Genomic DNA, 19128 nt, shown 5'->3' on the forward strand with positions numbered 1-19128 from the left:
ATGCTGCAATGATAAGGTTTTTAAAGTTTTTTTTTTTTTTTTAAGATATCATAAGGCCTAGAGATTTTTTAAAAAATCATCTTTTGGCAGGGTGCCTGGGTGGCTCAGTCAGTAAGTGTCTGCCTTCAGCTCAGATCATGGTCCCAGGGTCCTGGGACCCATGTTAGGCTCTCTGTTTAGCGGGGAGCCTGCTTCTCCCTCTCCTCCCCATTTGTACTCTCTCTCACTATCTCACTCTCTCTCTAAAATAAATAAATAAAATTTAAAAAATGAATTATCTTTGGCCCATAAACATGTTAATATGACCAACAGTGTTTTAAATGTGAAAGGGAAAGGGAACAAGAAAGATTATCAAATGAATGATTATTTATGAAGATGTATTTGTGCAAGAGGTTGTCTGCAATTGTCAGAAAGAAAAAAAAAGACCCTATTAAATATGTTAAGAATAAGAATTGCCTGCAGAGAGGTGTGTGTCCCCATGCATGTGTTTATATAAATATATTCAAGGAAGTTAATTTAACTTTGTAGCACCATTAAATGACAGGAGCATAACAATAAAAGGCTACATCTTTCTTTTATAAATAAGCCTGGTAGAAGTGGAGGTGAGTTAGTAATGAGCATCAAGAAATTGTGGAAAATTTTTAGCAAAATTGCTGGAAAGTTGCTGGAAGTTGCTGGAAAATCTTCATAAAGATTTACCTCTTACCTGCATGATGATAAAAGAAAAAAAAAATACTTAAAGAAAAAAAAGTAAGCTGCTATGAACCAAGACTCTTAAAAAAAATGACTCAAGAGTAATGGAAAACTTTCAGACATCAATTTCTGACTATATAGTACCACTGATGCCAATTTTCAGATGTATTTGCTAAACTGCTGCCAGTAATCACTGAGGAATTATAGAGGATGGGGATGATTGTAGTGTCATCTGGGGTTCATGGCAGGAGACAGAAACATTTAAAGTAGGCAATACGGTAATTGGGTGCTTTCAAAATCATTGGAAGGCCTGGAGAAGTGGCCTCTAGTCTGGACTTCTTGGAATGACTCCCAGACACTAGAGAGCTGAGTGACCAGGGGACCTCCCACCTCTGAATATCCGAGAACCACTGAGCTTCCATTTACAATACATGATAGTAACTGAGATTTAGGAATCTTAGAGTTGAAACTGTGCCCTAGTTACTACTGGTGTCCCTAGTCTGTGATGCTGGTGACTGGGCCCTGGTATTCTAGAATCCACCATTGCCTTTCCTTTAACCCCTCTTCTCACCAGGAATTTGGATAATGAATGAGTGTTTGCAGAAGGAACTTTCACATCTCCATAAAGCCTTGCTTTCCAACCAAGAAACGCTAGAAAATGACCACCCTCTCTTGTGCCTTACAAATCTCTCACAGTCGCATTAACGTGGCAGGATCTTATTGGACATGGGAGCACTGATTACAAAAGCATCTGGGAATTGTATATTTAACTCCTAAGTCTTTTCCAGCCTAGAAGGCATGACACAAGATGGCAAATGGAAATTCAGTGAGCCAAACCAGAGTATTCCATTCAGCTGTAGACAGGCAAACATTCTTATTCCTTTAAAGGGAAGAGAGAGATTATAAGAGACATCTGCTGAGCTTGACATTGACCTTAGTATTGGTTAGAAAAGACACCTTTTGTGAAAGGATGTCTTAAGAAAGGATGTGGCAACCACTGGGAATAAAGCATTCATTAAAAATAAATCGTACTGGATAACTTATTAAAGTGTTAGTAGATCCAAATGGCTTAATATATCTAGATTTTAATAAGGCCTAACTTTTTGCCCTAAACTTTTATATCATGGGACAAACTTGGGAAATGCAGTCAAGAGAGTGATATAGTTAAGTGGATTTGTAGTTAATAGAAAGATTAAAAACTGATGATTAGTAGTAGATATATGTCCAATTGTAGCACATGCCTTAGGAAGTTCTATTTTATCTCCCATTACATAATGACTCCAACAAGAATACTGATTTTAAAAATAGGATTAGTTAATGCCTTAAACTTAAAAATAGGATTAGTTATTATTTATTAAGAGCTTACTCTTGTTGAGGCACTGTAGATGCATTATTGCCTCTTTTACTCATCGTAGTAGTCTTGTCATTGTCAGGCTGTTATCTCCATTTTAAATGTGAGGAAACTAATGGCAGAGAGTGTAAGTGGCTTGCCCCTAGCTTCACATCTAGTAAGCAGCAGTGCTGAGATTCATGCCTAAAATAGCTTCAAGAAGAGGTACTAGTGTGGAGAAAACCACAACATTTCTGGGAGACACTGGTCAGAACCTCCCAAGAACCCCAGAGCATGGCATTTTCTTAGGCATTCCACATGAGGTTGGAAGATGGCCCACTGTCCTTTGGGATCTGGCTGGTATCTCAGGGACTCAAACTCACACTGACAAACATCCACTAGAGGCTCTATAAAAAAACAGATGCCGATTTACTAACACATGAGAAATGCAATAGTCAAGCTGACCAAATATAGGTTATATGCCTGCATGTAAAAATCTGAGGGAGAGCGTGATCAGAATGTTGACTGCAGAAGGTAGACTCAGCCTCATCACGGGATGCTGGTCAGAATGCTAACTGTCCACATTTTCTGCCAATCAAAATACCAATGTACACATCTGCCTGACTGACTGGGTCCCTGGACCTATGTGGAAGGGCACTTCTTCAGTCAGACGTGCCAGAATCTGCCTTTCTGATTCCTTTCTAAGGCCCACATGACTGTTATTCTAAGTTGTTTTGGCCTAAAATATTAATTTTTTATTTTTTATAAACATATATTTTTATCCCCAGGGGTACAGGTCTGTGAATCACCAGGTTTACACACTTCACAGCACTCACCAAAGCACATACCCACCCCAATGTCCGTAATCCCACCCCCTTCTCCCAAACCCCCTCCCCCCAGCAACCCTCAGTTTGTTTTGTGAGATTAAGAGTCACTTATGGTTTGTCTCCCTCCCAATCCCATTGTTTCATTTATTAAGGTGACTGTTTTGATTGATTTTCTGCTGATACAATTTCTTAGCTACAGAAAACAAATTTTATTTCTGTGTTTCCAAATTCACTGTTGTTCTTGGGCACTACTGAAAAGATATAGGTCTATTTGACTCTTTCCTTTACCTGTGCTGCCATTGATAGGTTCACAAGAACAGCAGAATCAAATGCTGACATGAATAGTTTGAAAGTAGCACAGGTTTTTAAAAAGACAGTATTTTTAATTAATATAGCTTCACTGTGAATCAATAGTGTGTGATATTGTTGTCAAAAAGCCAAGACAGGGGCACCTGGGTGGCTCAGTGGGTTAAACCTCTGCCTTTGGCCCAGGTCATGATCCCAGGGTCCTGGGATCAAGCCCCGCATTGGGCTCTCTGCTCAGCAGGGAGCCTGCTTCCCTTCCTCTCTCTCTGCCTGCCTCTCTGCCTACTTGTGATCTCTGTCTGTCAAATAAATAGGTAAAATCTTTAAAAAAAAAAAAAAAGCCAAGACAGACTTAGCTGTACTATCTGTGTTGGTGGAGTGAAGGAGCTAGTGAATGAATAAAGAAGTTGATAGCGCTACCCTAATCTTCAGTGATACTCCATGCCTAGACTCACAATGTTTATTCACTTCAGGATCCACATTTTCAGTTAACAACAGACTGGAATTTATACAGAGGAAACTGACCAGATGGTGATAGGACCTGAAATCACATTCTGACAAATGGTGGTAGGATATTAGTAGTGTTTAGCTTGAGAAAGAAAAGACTTAGGGAAAAAATAAGAGGAGCCAAGAGCTACTGGATGCTTATAGACTAAACCAAGGGTTGTGCTCATTCCTTTAATGGATTTCAGATATTATAGATATGCCACAATGGAAAAGGGACTACTCTACTTCAAGAGTTACCCTGGTCGGCAGAGAAAGTCACTAGAAACCATAGAGACAACTTTGCTTATTAGAATGATGACATTTCTAACTCTCAACAACATAATGAGCTGCCTCAATATTAATATATCATGTTTTTGGAGATGCTTAAGTAGAGACTGCCTGAACTCTTTATGGAGATATTTTGGAGGAGAATAAGTATCAAATGGAAGAATAAGTATTAAATGGACACAGGGACCAGATGAACTATAAGACCTTGTCTAATCTTATCCTGCTAGTCCATCATTATCTTACAATACAGTAATCCCTTTTTGATGTTTTAGCTTAGTGGCATGAACACTGCATCGTTAATGCCACTTCCAAGTCAACAGATCACTTGTAGAGAACACTGATTGCTGCATTCCTTCCTGGCAATTAAGACAAAATCTAACACCATCTGAAGCTGCAGGGATGGGGGAGCCGAAAATCTGTGAGTGAATCATTAGGTATAATACCAAGAAGAGACTCAGTTCCTTATTTGATCCCCAGACCCACATATTGTGAGTGTGGGAGAAACAGTCCTGTATGTGGATTGCTTTTCAAAGCATGGCAAATTTTCACTCTCAAATAGTTTGAAAGCATCGAATGTTAGTGGCATTCATTCCTGTCTTTGTATTTAAATGCAGTTATTTATGCTTCTAAAAACCCTATGATTACATTCCTTATTTTGAGCCTCATTATTGTTAATGTGCACACTTTACCATCAGACAACATTTGCATTCATGGCAATGAAGGTCATACCTTAGAATATGGTTCCTGTGAATGGGAAAGAATAATGTTCACTTAAAATCACCAAACTACAATGGAGTTTTATAGCTAGAGAAAACCTGAATATTACATATTATTAGATGAGAAATTCAAGCTCAGAGACATTAAATGACTTGCCACATTCACAGGGCTGGACCAGTAGAAAGCAGAGCACTTTCCTTTTTTTCTTTTGTCTCCCACTCAAGGAGGCAGTTATATGCTGGGGATTTTTGGCAAGATACTCTCCTTTTTTTCTTTTCCTAGCAAGTAGAATGCTTTGATACTAGTCACTTCTAGATCTTTATTCACAGCCTGATTGGCATGGGACCTGAGGAGAAAGTATCAGAGAAGGATTCCAAAATAGTATTTTCTTTACCCATATTAGTTATATTAGTCGGCAGAAATTCTAAGGGTTTCTTGGTTCCTAACTCTGGATTGCTCTTGGATCCCTGCAGTGCTGCGTATGATGCTGTTCTTGACAGAAATGTGGCCATTAAGAAGCTCAGCAGACCTTTTCAGAACCAAACGCATGCCAAGAGAGCTTACCGGGAGCTGGTCCTCATGAAGTGTGTGAACCATAAGAACGTGAGTCGTTATTTTTAACTCTCTGGCAGTGGGAGGCTGTGAGATTGGAGAAAGAACATCAGTGTGCCAACTTGAGTAGGAAGGGCTTTCTTTACTTTGTCATTTCTGCCTGTTAAGATTGTTTATCCTTCCATATGTTACATTTGATTTCATTGTCCTCATGATAGCTTTCTGCTTAAAAATCATCTCAAAACCATATGGTGGAAGAAGGGATAAATTTGATAGATATTTCCTGCTGTGAAATTAACCATATTTGGTTATCTTGTTCCAAAATAACCAGAGAGCTCCAGACTTCTTCCAAAGTAATCAAAAGCAAACAAATACAAAGCCAAAAAATATCCTGCAGAACATTATATTTCTTTATAATTTAAATTTAATTATTAATGGGTGAAAATTTTTATCTCCTTTTTCCTTCAGCTATAGTCTGGCAGTGGCCTTCGAATGTTCACTCTGTTTCAGCATCTTCTTTTTTGTAGGGTTGGGCCTGTGTGTGGCGACATGTCTGCAAAGGCCATCAGGACAGGATCATCAAGACCTTTTCTCATGGGAACTAAGTAGGGTATACCATCATAGGACTTTCTTCAACTTCAGAGTATAAGCTTCTTCCACTGCACACAAAGGCTTCTAGAATTCTTTCTATGCTCCCGTTCTTCTTAGTAAGGGTACATGCGAGGTCACTCATGATTTGAATAATGACTATTATTAATAAAGAATTTATAAATATAGTGCAGATAACTTATTACATCTAAATGTATGATGAAAATAAGTGATAATTATTATACTAAAACTATAACAATAGCTATCCTAACTCCCTGCAAAGTTTTTCTTAAGTGTGAAAATCACACAGGATATGTGAAATTATCAGCACAGTTTTATAACAAGGGAATCTGTCACGAGGACAACCATCTCTCACTAAGAAGAAAATGTATATATGAGAGTTTAGTTGGAAGATATTTGAAATACAAATATGTGGATTGTTTCTCCAGTGACAATGTTTCTCTTTTCCTCTTACTATTTCACTGACTTTGGGATTCAGCCATTTGACACATAGTTGTTAAATAAGTGAAACCTGCCCCATGGACAGATGCAGATGCTAAGATTACAGTAGTGGAGATAACAGAAGCTAATCCCTGCTTGTGTGGAGCTCATGTTGTACTGGTGAAGAAAAAGCCCATCCGGAAGATAGATAGGCAAATGTAGAGAATGTCAGATGGTGATAAGCACTATTAGGGAAAACAAAGTGAAGAAGGAAAATTATTCTAGTTAGTGCTGGGTGGGTGGGCTTGCTTTTTAAAATAGAGTGAGCAGGAAAGGTCTCACTAAAGAGGCAAATTTTATGAAAAATGCACCCATCTCTAATTTGACCATACAAGGAACATGGTACTTCTAAAAAGGACTGTATAAATGATGGAAAGGATGATTCATAAGAAAAGTCATTCTACTAAAGCAATTTATTCTGCCAGTATGTTAAATAAAGGCAGGAACAAGATTAACCACATGGCCAATGTAATCTATTTTTATGATAGCAGACAGGATGAGAAATCCCATGGGCAATGGAAAATGGATAGATGCAAGCAATGAAGCAATGCATGGGAAATTTTGATAGTTTGTGACTTCATATATTTACATTTCCCCTGTCTTCCTTCTAACTCCCATAATGCAATAAACACACTGTAGATAAATTCCCATGTATCTGGTGAATTTGAGGGAATCCTACTCCCTGTTCTTGACTGAAATGTAGAGGTTCACATTTATGATACCTAAAAAGAACTTCCCAATTGAAAAGATTATTTGTAATTGGCTTTCTACCTGCTACCCCCCTTTTGTGTATGTCCATGTGCCCTTCTGTACATCTGTGGAACTAATTTTCTAGAACTCATTAACAGAAAGGAAGTTCACTCACAACCAAATGGAAGTTCCCACATTAGTACTTGTGGTACTACATAAAAGCAGTCAGAATGCAGAACTCTGTAAATGCTATGGAAAGTAAAGTAAAACATTAAAGTAATCCCAACTAAATCTTTAATAATAGAGAAGAGAGTGCATTTAGAAAATTAATGCTTAATTCTAGGAAGTGAGAGCTAATGTGATTGTGGGGCCAGAAAAAACACTGATTCATATCTGCATTTTAAGATGCTAGAATAAGGGTGCCTGGGTGGCTCCATGGGTTAAGCCTCTGCCTTCCGCTCAGGTCATGGTCTTGGGGTCCTGGGATTGAACCCTGCATCAGGTTCTCTGCTCAGCAGGGAGCATTCTTCCCCACTCTCTCTCCGCCTGCCTCTCTCCCTATGTGTGATCCCTGTCTGTCAAAAAAACAATAATAATAATAATAATAAAGAAAATTTAAGGATGCTAGAATAAAGGAACTGAATCAGATTCCTGTGTGAAATTGTTGAAACAAAATGAAAATAGCTGTGATGTGATTTTTTTTAGGCAAATGGAAACACAGTTTCCAAATGATTAGTAGAAGACATTAGAATTTACAAGGGAGCAAAGAAAGAACAGAGGGAAATCAGAGAAGATGAAGCTATAAAACAGGGGACTAGGAAATGGGAAAATAAGAATACATAGTGGAGAAGTTACCTTTTAAAATAATCTCAATTTACGCAAAATTGTAATGCTATTGTCTAAATTAATTTTGGAATAGCTAGATTATTCATTTTCCAGGTGATACAGGTTATCATTTTTCCATATTTAAGGGTTGTTTCTGTATGGGGTATGTGTGTGTATTTGTGTGTGTGCCTGTGCACAGTGTCTGATGATTTTGTTTGAACAAATACCAAAATGAATTACTTTGCAAGACTGATGAAATACTAGAAAAACAGGCCCACCAAATATGTGTGATATACACAATGAAAGATGTATCACAAAGACATTTTTCAACATACTCTATCAGTTAACAGAGTAAGATACTTTGTGATTTTTTTTTTTGTCAATAATTCTTCAACAAATGAAAGCTCCATGTGGCCTACAGAATTCCCTAGAATTTACAAGGGAAAAATGAGAGCATCTGAGCATTTCTCAGATATTTAAAATCACTGCATATGTTTCCATACCACTTATAAAATTTACTAAAATTTATTAATTCATAGCTTAAAATGTTTAAATCTGAAACTTGTTCTTGTCCAGTTTTAGTGAAATAGTTGGTTCTATCCTATGAGTAGAAGATTGTTATCCATATTTTAAAATTTTTATTTTGTACTGGCTCCTTAGTAGAGAATATTTAGCTGAAAGGACATTTTGAGTTGTTTATGTAAGCAGTATATTTGGAAATGTGACAAAGTTTTTTTTTTTTAATTTACTTATGTTAGAAGGTAAACCTCTTTGCTACCTAATACATAAAATAAACAAAACAGGAAAAAAAAAACATTTAAGAAACAGAATTTTGATAAATTTTAAAATATATTTTCCAGTAAATTCACAGTGATATCATCTAGAATATACCTTTTCCCAACCTATCATTATAGCTTAGTTTAAATAATATTTGTGTGTGAAATAGAAGCCAAAAAACTAAATAGCAACACACAAAAAAATCTTAAGTTAGAGAACCACCTCATTCATTTGGAGAAAAAACATGACCTTGCTACATCTTGGTGGGTGTTTTGCTGCTGCCCATTTTTCTTACATGGCTTTTCTTCTTTTTGTTTGTTAATTACTACTCTGTATTCTACCAAGGATTATCACACTCTAGGCAGTATTTCGATTATGTACCTTCTCTGACTCTTCCTTCTGTCTAAGAACTTAAGCTTTTTAATTATATTTAACTTGAAGACATACATCATGTATTTATTTCTGAATACATTTTTCTGTGTTCTGTGAGACTGTTGCAAAAATTTTTTTCCAACTTTTCTCTTCTATTGTAGGACTAGTGTATGACTTTGAGTTGGGTTAAATACTCATTTAAATATGCTTTTTAAATAATTCATTATCTCCCTTTTTCTTTCTCTCCTTCCTCTATCCCTTCTACTGTTTCTTTTCCAGATTATTAGTTTATTAAATGTCTTCACACCCCAGAAAACATTGGAGGAGTTCCAAGATGTGTAAGTAAGAAAACTCATGAAGGAAGGGAGAGCATAGCACTCAAACAACTCAAGGGAAATTGACAAAATCAATGGATGAAATCCCTTGTAGGGATTGAAGGGAGATAAGAGCTAATAGCAAATGAAAAAGATCCAGTGATGGAATAGAAGGTTCTGTTTCTGGTGTTACTTCCTGGAAAGACACTTCTGCTTCTGACTGGTCTTCTGGTGCTTGTGCTTTATTGTCCAATATCCTTGATTTAATCAGAGATTTATTATTATGTGTTTTTATTATCAATCGACTTTGAGCTTTCTAGAATGACTCTATTCACTTTGAGAAATAAATTATAAGAAAGCCATGTTAAAAATCATTTTAAAATCTTTATTTCTATTTCTGTGGTGCCTTTGATTTTGTACAAAAAGAATCTATCTAAAAGTAAAGTGACAATAACAGAGGAGAGAAAATGAATCCTAGTACATTGTCTTCTTTGACACAGATACATGGCATTTAGTGGAAGATGCTCTTTTGATTTTTTTTTCCTTATTTGTAATCATAATACTGAAGAAAGAATTCAGGGAATTTGAAGAAAAGTCAGGACAAGATGAAGGTAGAAAATATATGGGTAGGGGGAAAATAGAAAATATATGAACAGAGACCACACACTAATAAATGCCACTTCTGTTAGTAACCTGTGGTAGAGTTAGCATGGCTAACATGTGGCCAATACATGAAAGTTTTTCATAATCTTAACTCGGTCAAAGGTAGAGCTGGGAAGTTTGGAAGACTTATGGGTTTAGGAGGGGATTCTGGCCTCTTTGAAGAACTTCACAGATCTTGTGATTTAGAACTAACCTTGTGGATTTACTTTCCAGTTACTTAGTCATGGAACTGATGGATGCCAACTTGTGTCAGGTGATTCAGATGGAATTAGACCATGAGCGAATGTCTTACCTGCTATACCAAATGTTGTGTGGCATCAAGCACCTTCATTCTGCTGGAATTATTCACAGGGTAAGACCACCTCCTCCAGAAGTATAATTAAGGTGTTTCTGGAGAAAAGAAAGAGCAACTGTAGTTTATTTTCTTTATGTAGAAAGGGTAAGTGGAATATAATGTACTTCCTCATTTCTTTTAAAATAGAATTAGCGCAAAGTTCACTAATGTGTAGAAGAGAATCTAAGCGATACTGTAGCTGCTTTTGTTTTGCATTTTGTTTCAGCGCATTAAGAGTCAACTTCTGAGAAGCCTCATGTTTTCAAGTCCCTTGATTGGCAGAGGTCATATGTGCAGCTGAAATAAGACTGTTTTGTTTCCACAGTTTTTCTCTGGCAGCATAAAGACAGCTTCCCTAATCTGCATTTCTGTCAGGCCTAGAAATGAAAAATAAGCTGAAAGGTCTATGTTGCCACAAGGAGAAACCTAACAATGACAAAAATGATATGTCATTTATTCTAAAACCTCTTCCCAAGATGATCCTAAATTGTAAAATTGATAGTCCAATTCTCTTCTGGATTTAAGAAGTTTTTGGCGATATCTTAAAAATATCAAAAATCCAATTGTAAACTTCTTTCAGAGCAGTAATCATTTGCTTCATATAATGCTTTGCAGTCAAGGAGGGGGGCCCTAACAGTACTATTACAAGACTGCCATGTTGATTGAGTAGATAGAAATTATATGTTCCATTTGCTGCTGGCTTTTAATTTCTTCTCTTGTTCCTATCGTCAGGATTTAAAACCAAGTAACATTGTAGTCAAGTCTGATTGTACATTGAAAATCCTCGACTTTGGACTGGCCAGGACGGCAGGCACGAGCTTCATGATGACTCCTTATGTGGTCACACGTTATTATAGAGCCCCCGAGGTTATTCTGGGAATGGGCTACAAGGAGAATGGTAAGAAGGTTTTGGAACAGCAGCCACAGAAACCATGAAGAAAATGTGTATACATGTTAGATGGCGAAGGGCAACGTTCTCTTTCATGTATATGTATATATATTTTTAATAGGACCACCAACGTTCATATTTAGAAGGTTTTTAAAAATACTACTAGGAAGAATCACTCATTAAAAATGAGAAGGATGTCTCTGAAAAGTAAGCTTTGCCATAAGAACACTAACATGTTATGGCCAAAAAGAACTGTGGATAGAATCTGATTAAACAGTCAGGCAGGTATTGATTAGCACATATGCTGGAGTTATTGAGACAAATTGCTATCTGAGTTGCAGCTTAGCTCTAAGTGAGTCTGAAAACAGGAAGTAGTCTGTTGCATTTAGCCATTTGGCGTTGTAGCTATCTTAGGTTGATGGCTCTATTCCTAGGAAAAGACAAAAAGATGTCACAAATCCTTGGAGCAAGAATCTTATAAATGCTCAAAGAATAGTCAATTTAGAATAATCCAAATTGTTCAAGTTGGATAAGAGTTTCTTTAATCCTTTAAACTGCTCTGTGAGTAATATTTAGGATAGCAAATACCTAGTAAATTTTCACAAGTTCCAAATCATGGAGAAAATATTCAATTTTATATTAACTGCTTTCATTAAAAAAATCTAGTATTCATGAACACTTTTAAAGAAAAGAATCTTCAAAATGCATTGCAATTTGATTTTATTAAAGGCCTTATAAAACATCTATTAGAATGCATTGCCATATATTATTTTGAAAAGAATACCTCTAACAAGTAATATAACATATTAAAAAATATATCTAATAAACCTAAGAATTGAAATTGTTGTAAATTAGGATTGGATGTATGTGCTCAGTGTATCTTGCATGGTTACTTTATGTTTTATTCTATTTAATTCCTAGCAGTCTATTTTTATAAATTTTATAAAAATAATTATCCATTTATTTTTACATGCAGGTACTACAGGGTGCATTTATGAAAATTCCCTGGCCACCAAAGTTTTAAAAAATTTCTTTGTGTACTTTCAGATTAGAAGGAGGCCAATAGTTCTGTGCATTTGTGCAGAGGAAAGGGAGAAGTCAGCTCTTGGGAAGGTCAGGTTCGTTTTGGTGAACGATGGCAGGATTCTGTTACCTTTTAACTTGGAAGAGGCAAATCTATTCCTCTTCCCAAGGTCTAATATCACAGCTAACTTATTTGGAAAAGAAGATATTTGTATACATTTTTCACAGGCTGTTTGTAAAAAAATCAAAGGGGAACCAATTTTAAGAAATCAAGAAATCAAACATCTACAGAGCCTGGGGCTGGGGTCTGAATTTTCCTCTCATGGTGTTATGGATCTTTGCTGCACAAATGGCACGTGATTTCCTCCCTTTTCCTTCCCTCACCAGAAAAGGTTGCAAGTTTCTGCCTTAACTTTTTTTTTTTTTTTTTTACTTCTCTAGATCTGTGAAGGCATAGCTAGCACCCTTGTGCTGACCTCTTGCCTATGAGAGGAAGGTTATCATGCAGAAAACCCGCTTGTTCCTCTATCAGGCATGCCCAGCTATCCCATGCACCTAACCCTGCCTTCCTTCCCCAAAAAACATTTCAGCCTAATGTTTTTGCCCCAAAGTTGCCTTGGTCCTTACTAAAAAGCAAGCTGGAAGACGGTAAAGATTGGTAAGAGAAGGCGAAGCATGTTTGGTTAACGAGTATGACAACTGAGAAATAAACAATACAAACAAACAAAACAATTTTTAAACACCTTTAATACCTTTTCACTTTACTTCCAGATGACTCCTTTATACATGTGCTAATTGATCATATCTTTATTCTTGAAATACTTCAAATAGAAACTAAAACTGATGTTTATTTGCAAGGATAACTTCTGAAGGAAAAACTAAGTCCCGAACACCAGGGATTCCAATACTTCTGCCTTTAAACCATGGTTCTAGCCGTTTCCTAGTTTCTTGGATTTGCTTGCGTGTACGCTGTTTTGAACCAACCAACTAAACAAACAAACAAACAAAAACGAGGAAACAAAAGAGTGGTCTTCCACATAACCAAGTGGAATAGAAAATGGAAAAGACTGATTAAAATTATTTTCGCTATATCCAGCAAATAGTCAAAACCCCCTGATCTCTGTTAGCCGCCACCTGCTATGGAGATGCATTTGGTGTAGTTTCTGTTTTTCCATGTCACCTCTTTGGCACTGGCACTACAGAGGTGATCTGAGGTACTCATAACGTAATTTTCAAAAATTAATATGAGTTCTCATACTAAACATTGCTAATGTACTATTACAGTGTTGGTTTTGATTTGGGTGTGACTTTTGGTGGGAGACCAAAATTGTACCTTCTAATCAAACTGTTCTTTTTTCCTCCTCCTTCAGAGATCAATTATCTTAGTTAACTTTACTTTCCTCCCTTTTCTTCACTTCCCTCTCTCCTGTTCTAGTGGATATATGGTCTGTGGGATGCATTATGGGAGAAATGGTTCGCCACAAAATCCTCTTTCCAGGAAGGGACTGTATCCTTGTACCTTTTGCTGCAGCTTTACCTGTTTTGTTCTCTCTCCCTTTAAACACATAATGATTTTACCAGGAGAGTAAAGATAGAAGCAAAAAGTTGGGTAAGTGGTGTCATTGTGATTAAAAAGCAAAGTGATGATTTATATAATCTGACCAGTGCTGAACTCTCCCTGCTGCAATGATCTGTTTTAATTAAATTTTTAATGGACTTTTTTTCTTTAAATTATTTTCTTGTCTGTAACTCAAAATAGCATTACTATTTTTTTGTAAATAAGAGAAGTCACCAAATCCCAAATTATTAAAATGTCTTTATCTTATAACTAGCAAAAAGAGTTACTATTTGTAAGTATTTTCCACTTTTTTCTAAAACTATTTTATGCTTCTACAACATTTAGGCATAATAATTTCTCTCCTTGCTGACATCCTAAACTTCTGTCTAGTTTCATTGATTTGGATTACTCTTGACACTGTCCAGTCTTAAATAGGTCAATATAGCATATCCTCCTTAAAACTTGAACTTCCACATTTAAAAATCATAATTATAATTCAGATTGCCAGAGATCAGCAGGGTTTAAAATAGGCTTCCCATACTTGACTTGGAGATATGACTGAGACTCAGATAATTGCTTTTCCAATGAAATTTAAAATTTTAAGAAGTAATATTTATTCAACTTCTACCACTAAATCCTGTACTAGAATCCATCAGAAATTTCTTGGAGAGCTATGATTTAGAATTATTAAGTGAGCTTGCATATTTCTGAAATGACCAAAAGTTCATTCTCAAACAATGTCACATATTAGTGTTTGCAATACGTAGGTAACAAAGTTTATATATTAATAGAGAATATATTTTATACATATAGAAATACCCTCATAACACACAATCATGCAAATCTAGGTGGAACAGTTGCCAACTTTAACAGTGATAATGCAAGATTGAGTTTAGTATATTTACTACATATGAAATTTTTTAGAAACTCGCAATAAATATGTGGTCTATAACTCTATTAAATATTGTATCTGATTAATAAGAAAACTCTATTAAGGAACTCTCTTATTACGTAAGAAAGATTATGATTATTATTTAGTAAATTCAATGAGAAATTTATGCCACCGTGAGCACTCATTTCTGTAGGCCCTTATTTATTCTGCTGGGTATTAGTAAGATATTCTCTAAATTCCAATAGTAAAGCAAGAGTACTGACATCTTCTAACACTATACTGTCCGTTAGGTAGCCACTAAGCACATGTAGCTATTCAATACTAAAATTACGACTAGTCTGAACTGAGGTTTATTTTATGTGCAAAATGCATACTAGATTTTGAGGATATAAAAAAAAGCATATAAAATATCTCAGTTTCTATGTTGATATTAAAATGACAATACTTCCTTTTACTTTTATTTTATTTTAAACTATTTATATTTGGAGAATAAATTAAATATCCAAGGTAGTTGAATTAAATAATATTATAATTTAAATTCATATTTAAATGTACCAACTTCATATAAATGTAGGAGTATGTGTGTGTGTGTATGTATGTGCTTTTTTCTTTGGGGTATAATATATTTCAGACCAAAAAAAAAAAAAAAAAGGAACTTCTCAATCAGTACTCAAAGTGAAGTTGCACAGTTATGTCTTTATAATGCACTGGTTAGTGGAACATAAAAAGTCACAAAATATCTCATTTCCATGTGATGTTATTATAAGTCACTTGATTTCCATGTGGCCTGGTTCTCTGAGATCTACTATAGCTCTTCAGACATTTATCAGGATTACTTTTCTCCTATTTTAGCAGTATTAAATTTAAAAGCCAATAAAATTAGAAAAAGTCAAAAAACATTTTCTAGCCCAAAATGTCTTTCAGGAAAAAAAGCAAACAAAGATAATAACATCATATTGATAATTCTCTATTCTTCCAATGATTGTTTTCTTGGAGGTCTTTTTTCCCTTTTATTATAGTTTGTTTCAGGAAAATATTTAGAACTAAATATTTAGAGAGTTAGTTACTCTTTAGAGAGTAAATTGTGCTAACATCAGTACATAAAATGTATGTCCTTGAAAAAAGTGATCCTAGAAATTGAATAAACTTTAAAACAAAAATTTAGATTGTGATATGGATTTATATTCGGTATCCCTTTATCTCAGTGATGATCATATAAAATAATGGTCTTTGATAGCCTACTGCCATATATGATAATGAGCTTGCATACAGACTTAAAAGTCAATGGAAAAGATATGTATAGAGACTTATAGTGGAAAACATCTTAAGTTAAATTTTACTTAAATATGAGTAAATGATTTCCAGATAAAATGTGTTAGAAGAACTGCCATTTTTCTGGAAATGTTTTCATTTAGATTTAAATCCTTAGTTCATTTTACCTTTAATTAAAATTATAATTTAATATCTTAAGTCATGACCACATTTAAAAATTAAATGGTAGCATCCCTATTAAACAGTGGATTACTGTACTCAGTGTTTTTGAGTGGAATTGTTTCATTAATCTTTACATGAAGCTACAAGTTTATGATTAGAGCTTCCCACCAATAGTCAAAATATCAGAGCATTGAATTAATTTCACTAACCATGATGATCAGATACAAGATTTGGGATTGATGGAGTATTTATGGAGAGACGAATCATACCAACATTTTAGCATATTAAAATGATTCCAGCCTGTACTGATAGTAATAGCAAAGTGCGGTATATGCTAATTGATTTCTTCCGAGACTCTTCAGAGATGTAAAAAAAAGCAATCATAAGTTCCTGTGACTTTCCCTTATAATTATTCAGAGTAATTTCTATTAAATTTCTCTGAGGGTGAAAAATTATATATTGCTCTATCATCATGATCAACATTATTCCTCTCTCCCACAGAACTTTTCAACATTCTCTTTCTTAATCTGAACCTACAACAAAAATAGTAAAACATCTTGACAAATTGGGAAATCTTATGAAATTATTATTTATGACTGAAGTTTCTATTTTCCTGCATTAAAATGGTCTTTGTATTTTGAGAAACACTGTGTGGGTTTCTGAGCTACTGATATGATCCAGATGATATTATAGGGTAGTTTCTTGACTATTAAAGTGTTGGCAAAATACGTATATACATACACACATATGTACACGTACATACATACATATTTGCTTTTCCATTAATTAATTTTTTGATTTTTTTAATATCCAAGGGATTATTTATAAAATATTTGTTTTTATCATGTGAATAGTTTAATTATACAAACATACACTATTACACATTCAATTTTTATTATAGTGTTATAATTAAAGCCTATTTCACAGGCTATATATTGACATATGGTATTACTTAAAATTCTTCAGCCCATGACAAATTTCAAGTTAACAGTAAATATATGATGTCCATTATCTTCTTTAGTCCAATGGTCATAAAAGAGGTATCAGTCATTTTGCATTTCATTCAGATTTTGTTTCTTTCAACAATATCTTATAGTAAAGTTACGCTGTCTTAGAAGTTGTGTTTTTTTTTTTAAAGGGCATTTAGTCCCTGACTCTCTCCCCACCTCAAGCTCCAAAGGGGGCATGCCATATTCTGGATTACTGAAGTTTCATAATACCAGTAGAATTTTCATATAATACAAATTCTTTCTTAAAGCCTACTTCTTTTAGATATATTCTTTTTACATTTTTTTTCCTTCCATTCTACTTAACATGGCAACAGCTTCTTCAAGCAAGACTTGTGAAGCCCTTTATCTAGAGTTCTTGGTCAGAGTTCCTTGGACCAGGGGGATATTAAAGAGAGGCACACTGAATTTGAAATTTGAAATTTCTAGACTTCAAGTATATTATCTTCAATTAAGGCCAAATAGCCCCCTTTTCTTTTCCCTCTGAAGACATGAGAAATTTCAGTTAGGATGAGAATGATGTACATATAAACTTGCCAAAGAGCCAAGTTAAGGAACAGATAAATGATTTGTCAAAAATGTACTTGAGTAAATAAGGAAAACATCCTCAAATTTAATGAATGTCAGAGCTTTTCTAAGCTTGAACATGAAAATTAGGAATAGTCAAAGTAAAGTGAATCAAAGTGAATCTCTAATGCAGAGAGATATTCTTACTCCTTCTTACCTCTTTGAAATAACCATGCTTACTTTCTAATAAACTTTTGCAACTAATACATTACTATAGTCTGAAGCTAATATTATGGTAATACAGTATTATCTCAAACCATATATGATTTATGACTTTAAATAAAGGCATGAAGTAAAACTTCAGTCATTCTTTCATACCCATAAACACATTGCAGATAATCATGAACATTAAAAAAACTTTTTATTTTTATTTCTTTGTACTTGTTTAAAAGAATATGTTTTTACCATTAATTTTTTTACTACTCTTTTATTATTATTTTGAGAAAATCTGAGTAAGACAGGAATCACTAGATTGGTAATTCCAGATGTCTCCCTTGATGTCTAGGAGAGGAGCTGCTGAGGGCTAGCTTCCGCAAAGCTCTCCTGGGAGTACTCAGAAGTTCCGTCTCCTAGAAATGCATGCAGAAAAGTTTAAAAGCATATTATTTTTTCCTGTTCCTCTACAGTTTTATAGACAGAATACTGAGTGATTTTTTTTGATGAAGTGAAAAATATCAAGGGGGGAGAGCCACAAACAATACAATACATTCTTTCGTCATTACTGTGATATTCCATTCAAACTGTCCTGGCTTCAGGTGGCCCTTAGGACAGAGTTTGTGAACAGTGATACCTTCTGTGTGCAACCCCCTTTCTTCCTTCCACAGTCCACTGAAAGTCAAGTGCATACTGTAATAGGGATCCAAGAATTGGCTTCTGGTCCTGTTCTGTTTGGTCATGTGACCTCCTCTAAATTTTAATTTACTTTATAAAATACCTCCTCTCCTTATCTTACAGGATTTCTATGTACATATAAACATTAGATGTTTACAAACATACACATACCTGTAAATACTTTCAAAGCTAAGAAACACAATATTTCTTTTATAAAGTTAATTAGATTGGGGATACTCTAGCCCAAATAACCTTCAAATTGAATTAGATAAACTATAAAAAAATGAAAATAACTGAAAGTCTACCTAGAATAAAAAATTTCTCTCAAAGGATGAGAAATGAAAATTATCTGTGAATTAGACAATAGTAAAAAGCAAAAAAAAAAAAAATAAAGTTTGCCATTTGCTAAAATACTTCTGTAACCTGATGTACAGAATAAAGTGAAGATACTGATAGTGGTGATGATGTGAGACATCTGGAGCCAGCATTTGTTTATTGATCAGAACAATGAAAAGTAAAAAGAAAAGTTTAAAGAAAAAGACATTTTTCAACATTAGGACTTTTTTGAATTACTTATTCCTATACACTACAGAATTATATGGATTTTGAAGAATGACATTTAAAACAAATTGGTGCAGTAAAAATTATTTAAATCTTTTTTATG

At 34.7% G+C, this 19128-nt stretch overlaps 1 protein-coding gene across 17 annotated transcripts in view; it reads left to right on the top strand.

Moving 5' to 3' along the window:
• Nucleotides 1-19128, top strand: part of MAPK10 (mitogen-activated protein kinase 10) — a 588472-nt gene that overhangs the window by 495261 nt on the left and 74083 nt on the right. For 15 of the 17 annotated variants that reach the window (XR_006606562.1, XM_045079393.1, XM_004756141.3 and 12 more), the window contains 5 exons: nucleotides 5121-5250; nucleotides 9232-9290; nucleotides 10143-10281; nucleotides 10996-11161; nucleotides 13611-13682. Coding sequence is in view for 16 of the 17 variants with exons in the window: in XM_045079393.1 (XP_044935328.1) it covers nucleotides 5121-5250; nucleotides 9232-9290; nucleotides 10143-10281; nucleotides 10996-11161; nucleotides 13611-13682 (566 nt within the window). In the remaining variant the exon portion in view is untranslated. The remainder of the gene's footprint in view (nucleotides 1-5120; nucleotides 5251-9231; nucleotides 9291-10142; nucleotides 10282-10995; nucleotides 11162-13610; nucleotides 13683-19128) is intronic. The other 2 variants (XM_045079391.1, XM_045079397.1) reach the window with 1 other exon arrangement.

The sequence above is a fragment of the Mustela putorius genome, unplaced genomic scaffold (genome assembly GCF_011764305.1).
Source record: "Mustela putorius furo isolate JIRA1106 unplaced genomic scaffold, ASM1176430v1.1 tig00000382_pilon_pilon_pilon, whole genome shotgun sequence".
Lineage (NCBI taxonomy): Eukaryota > Metazoa > Chordata > Mammalia > Carnivora > Mustelidae > Mustela > Mustela putorius.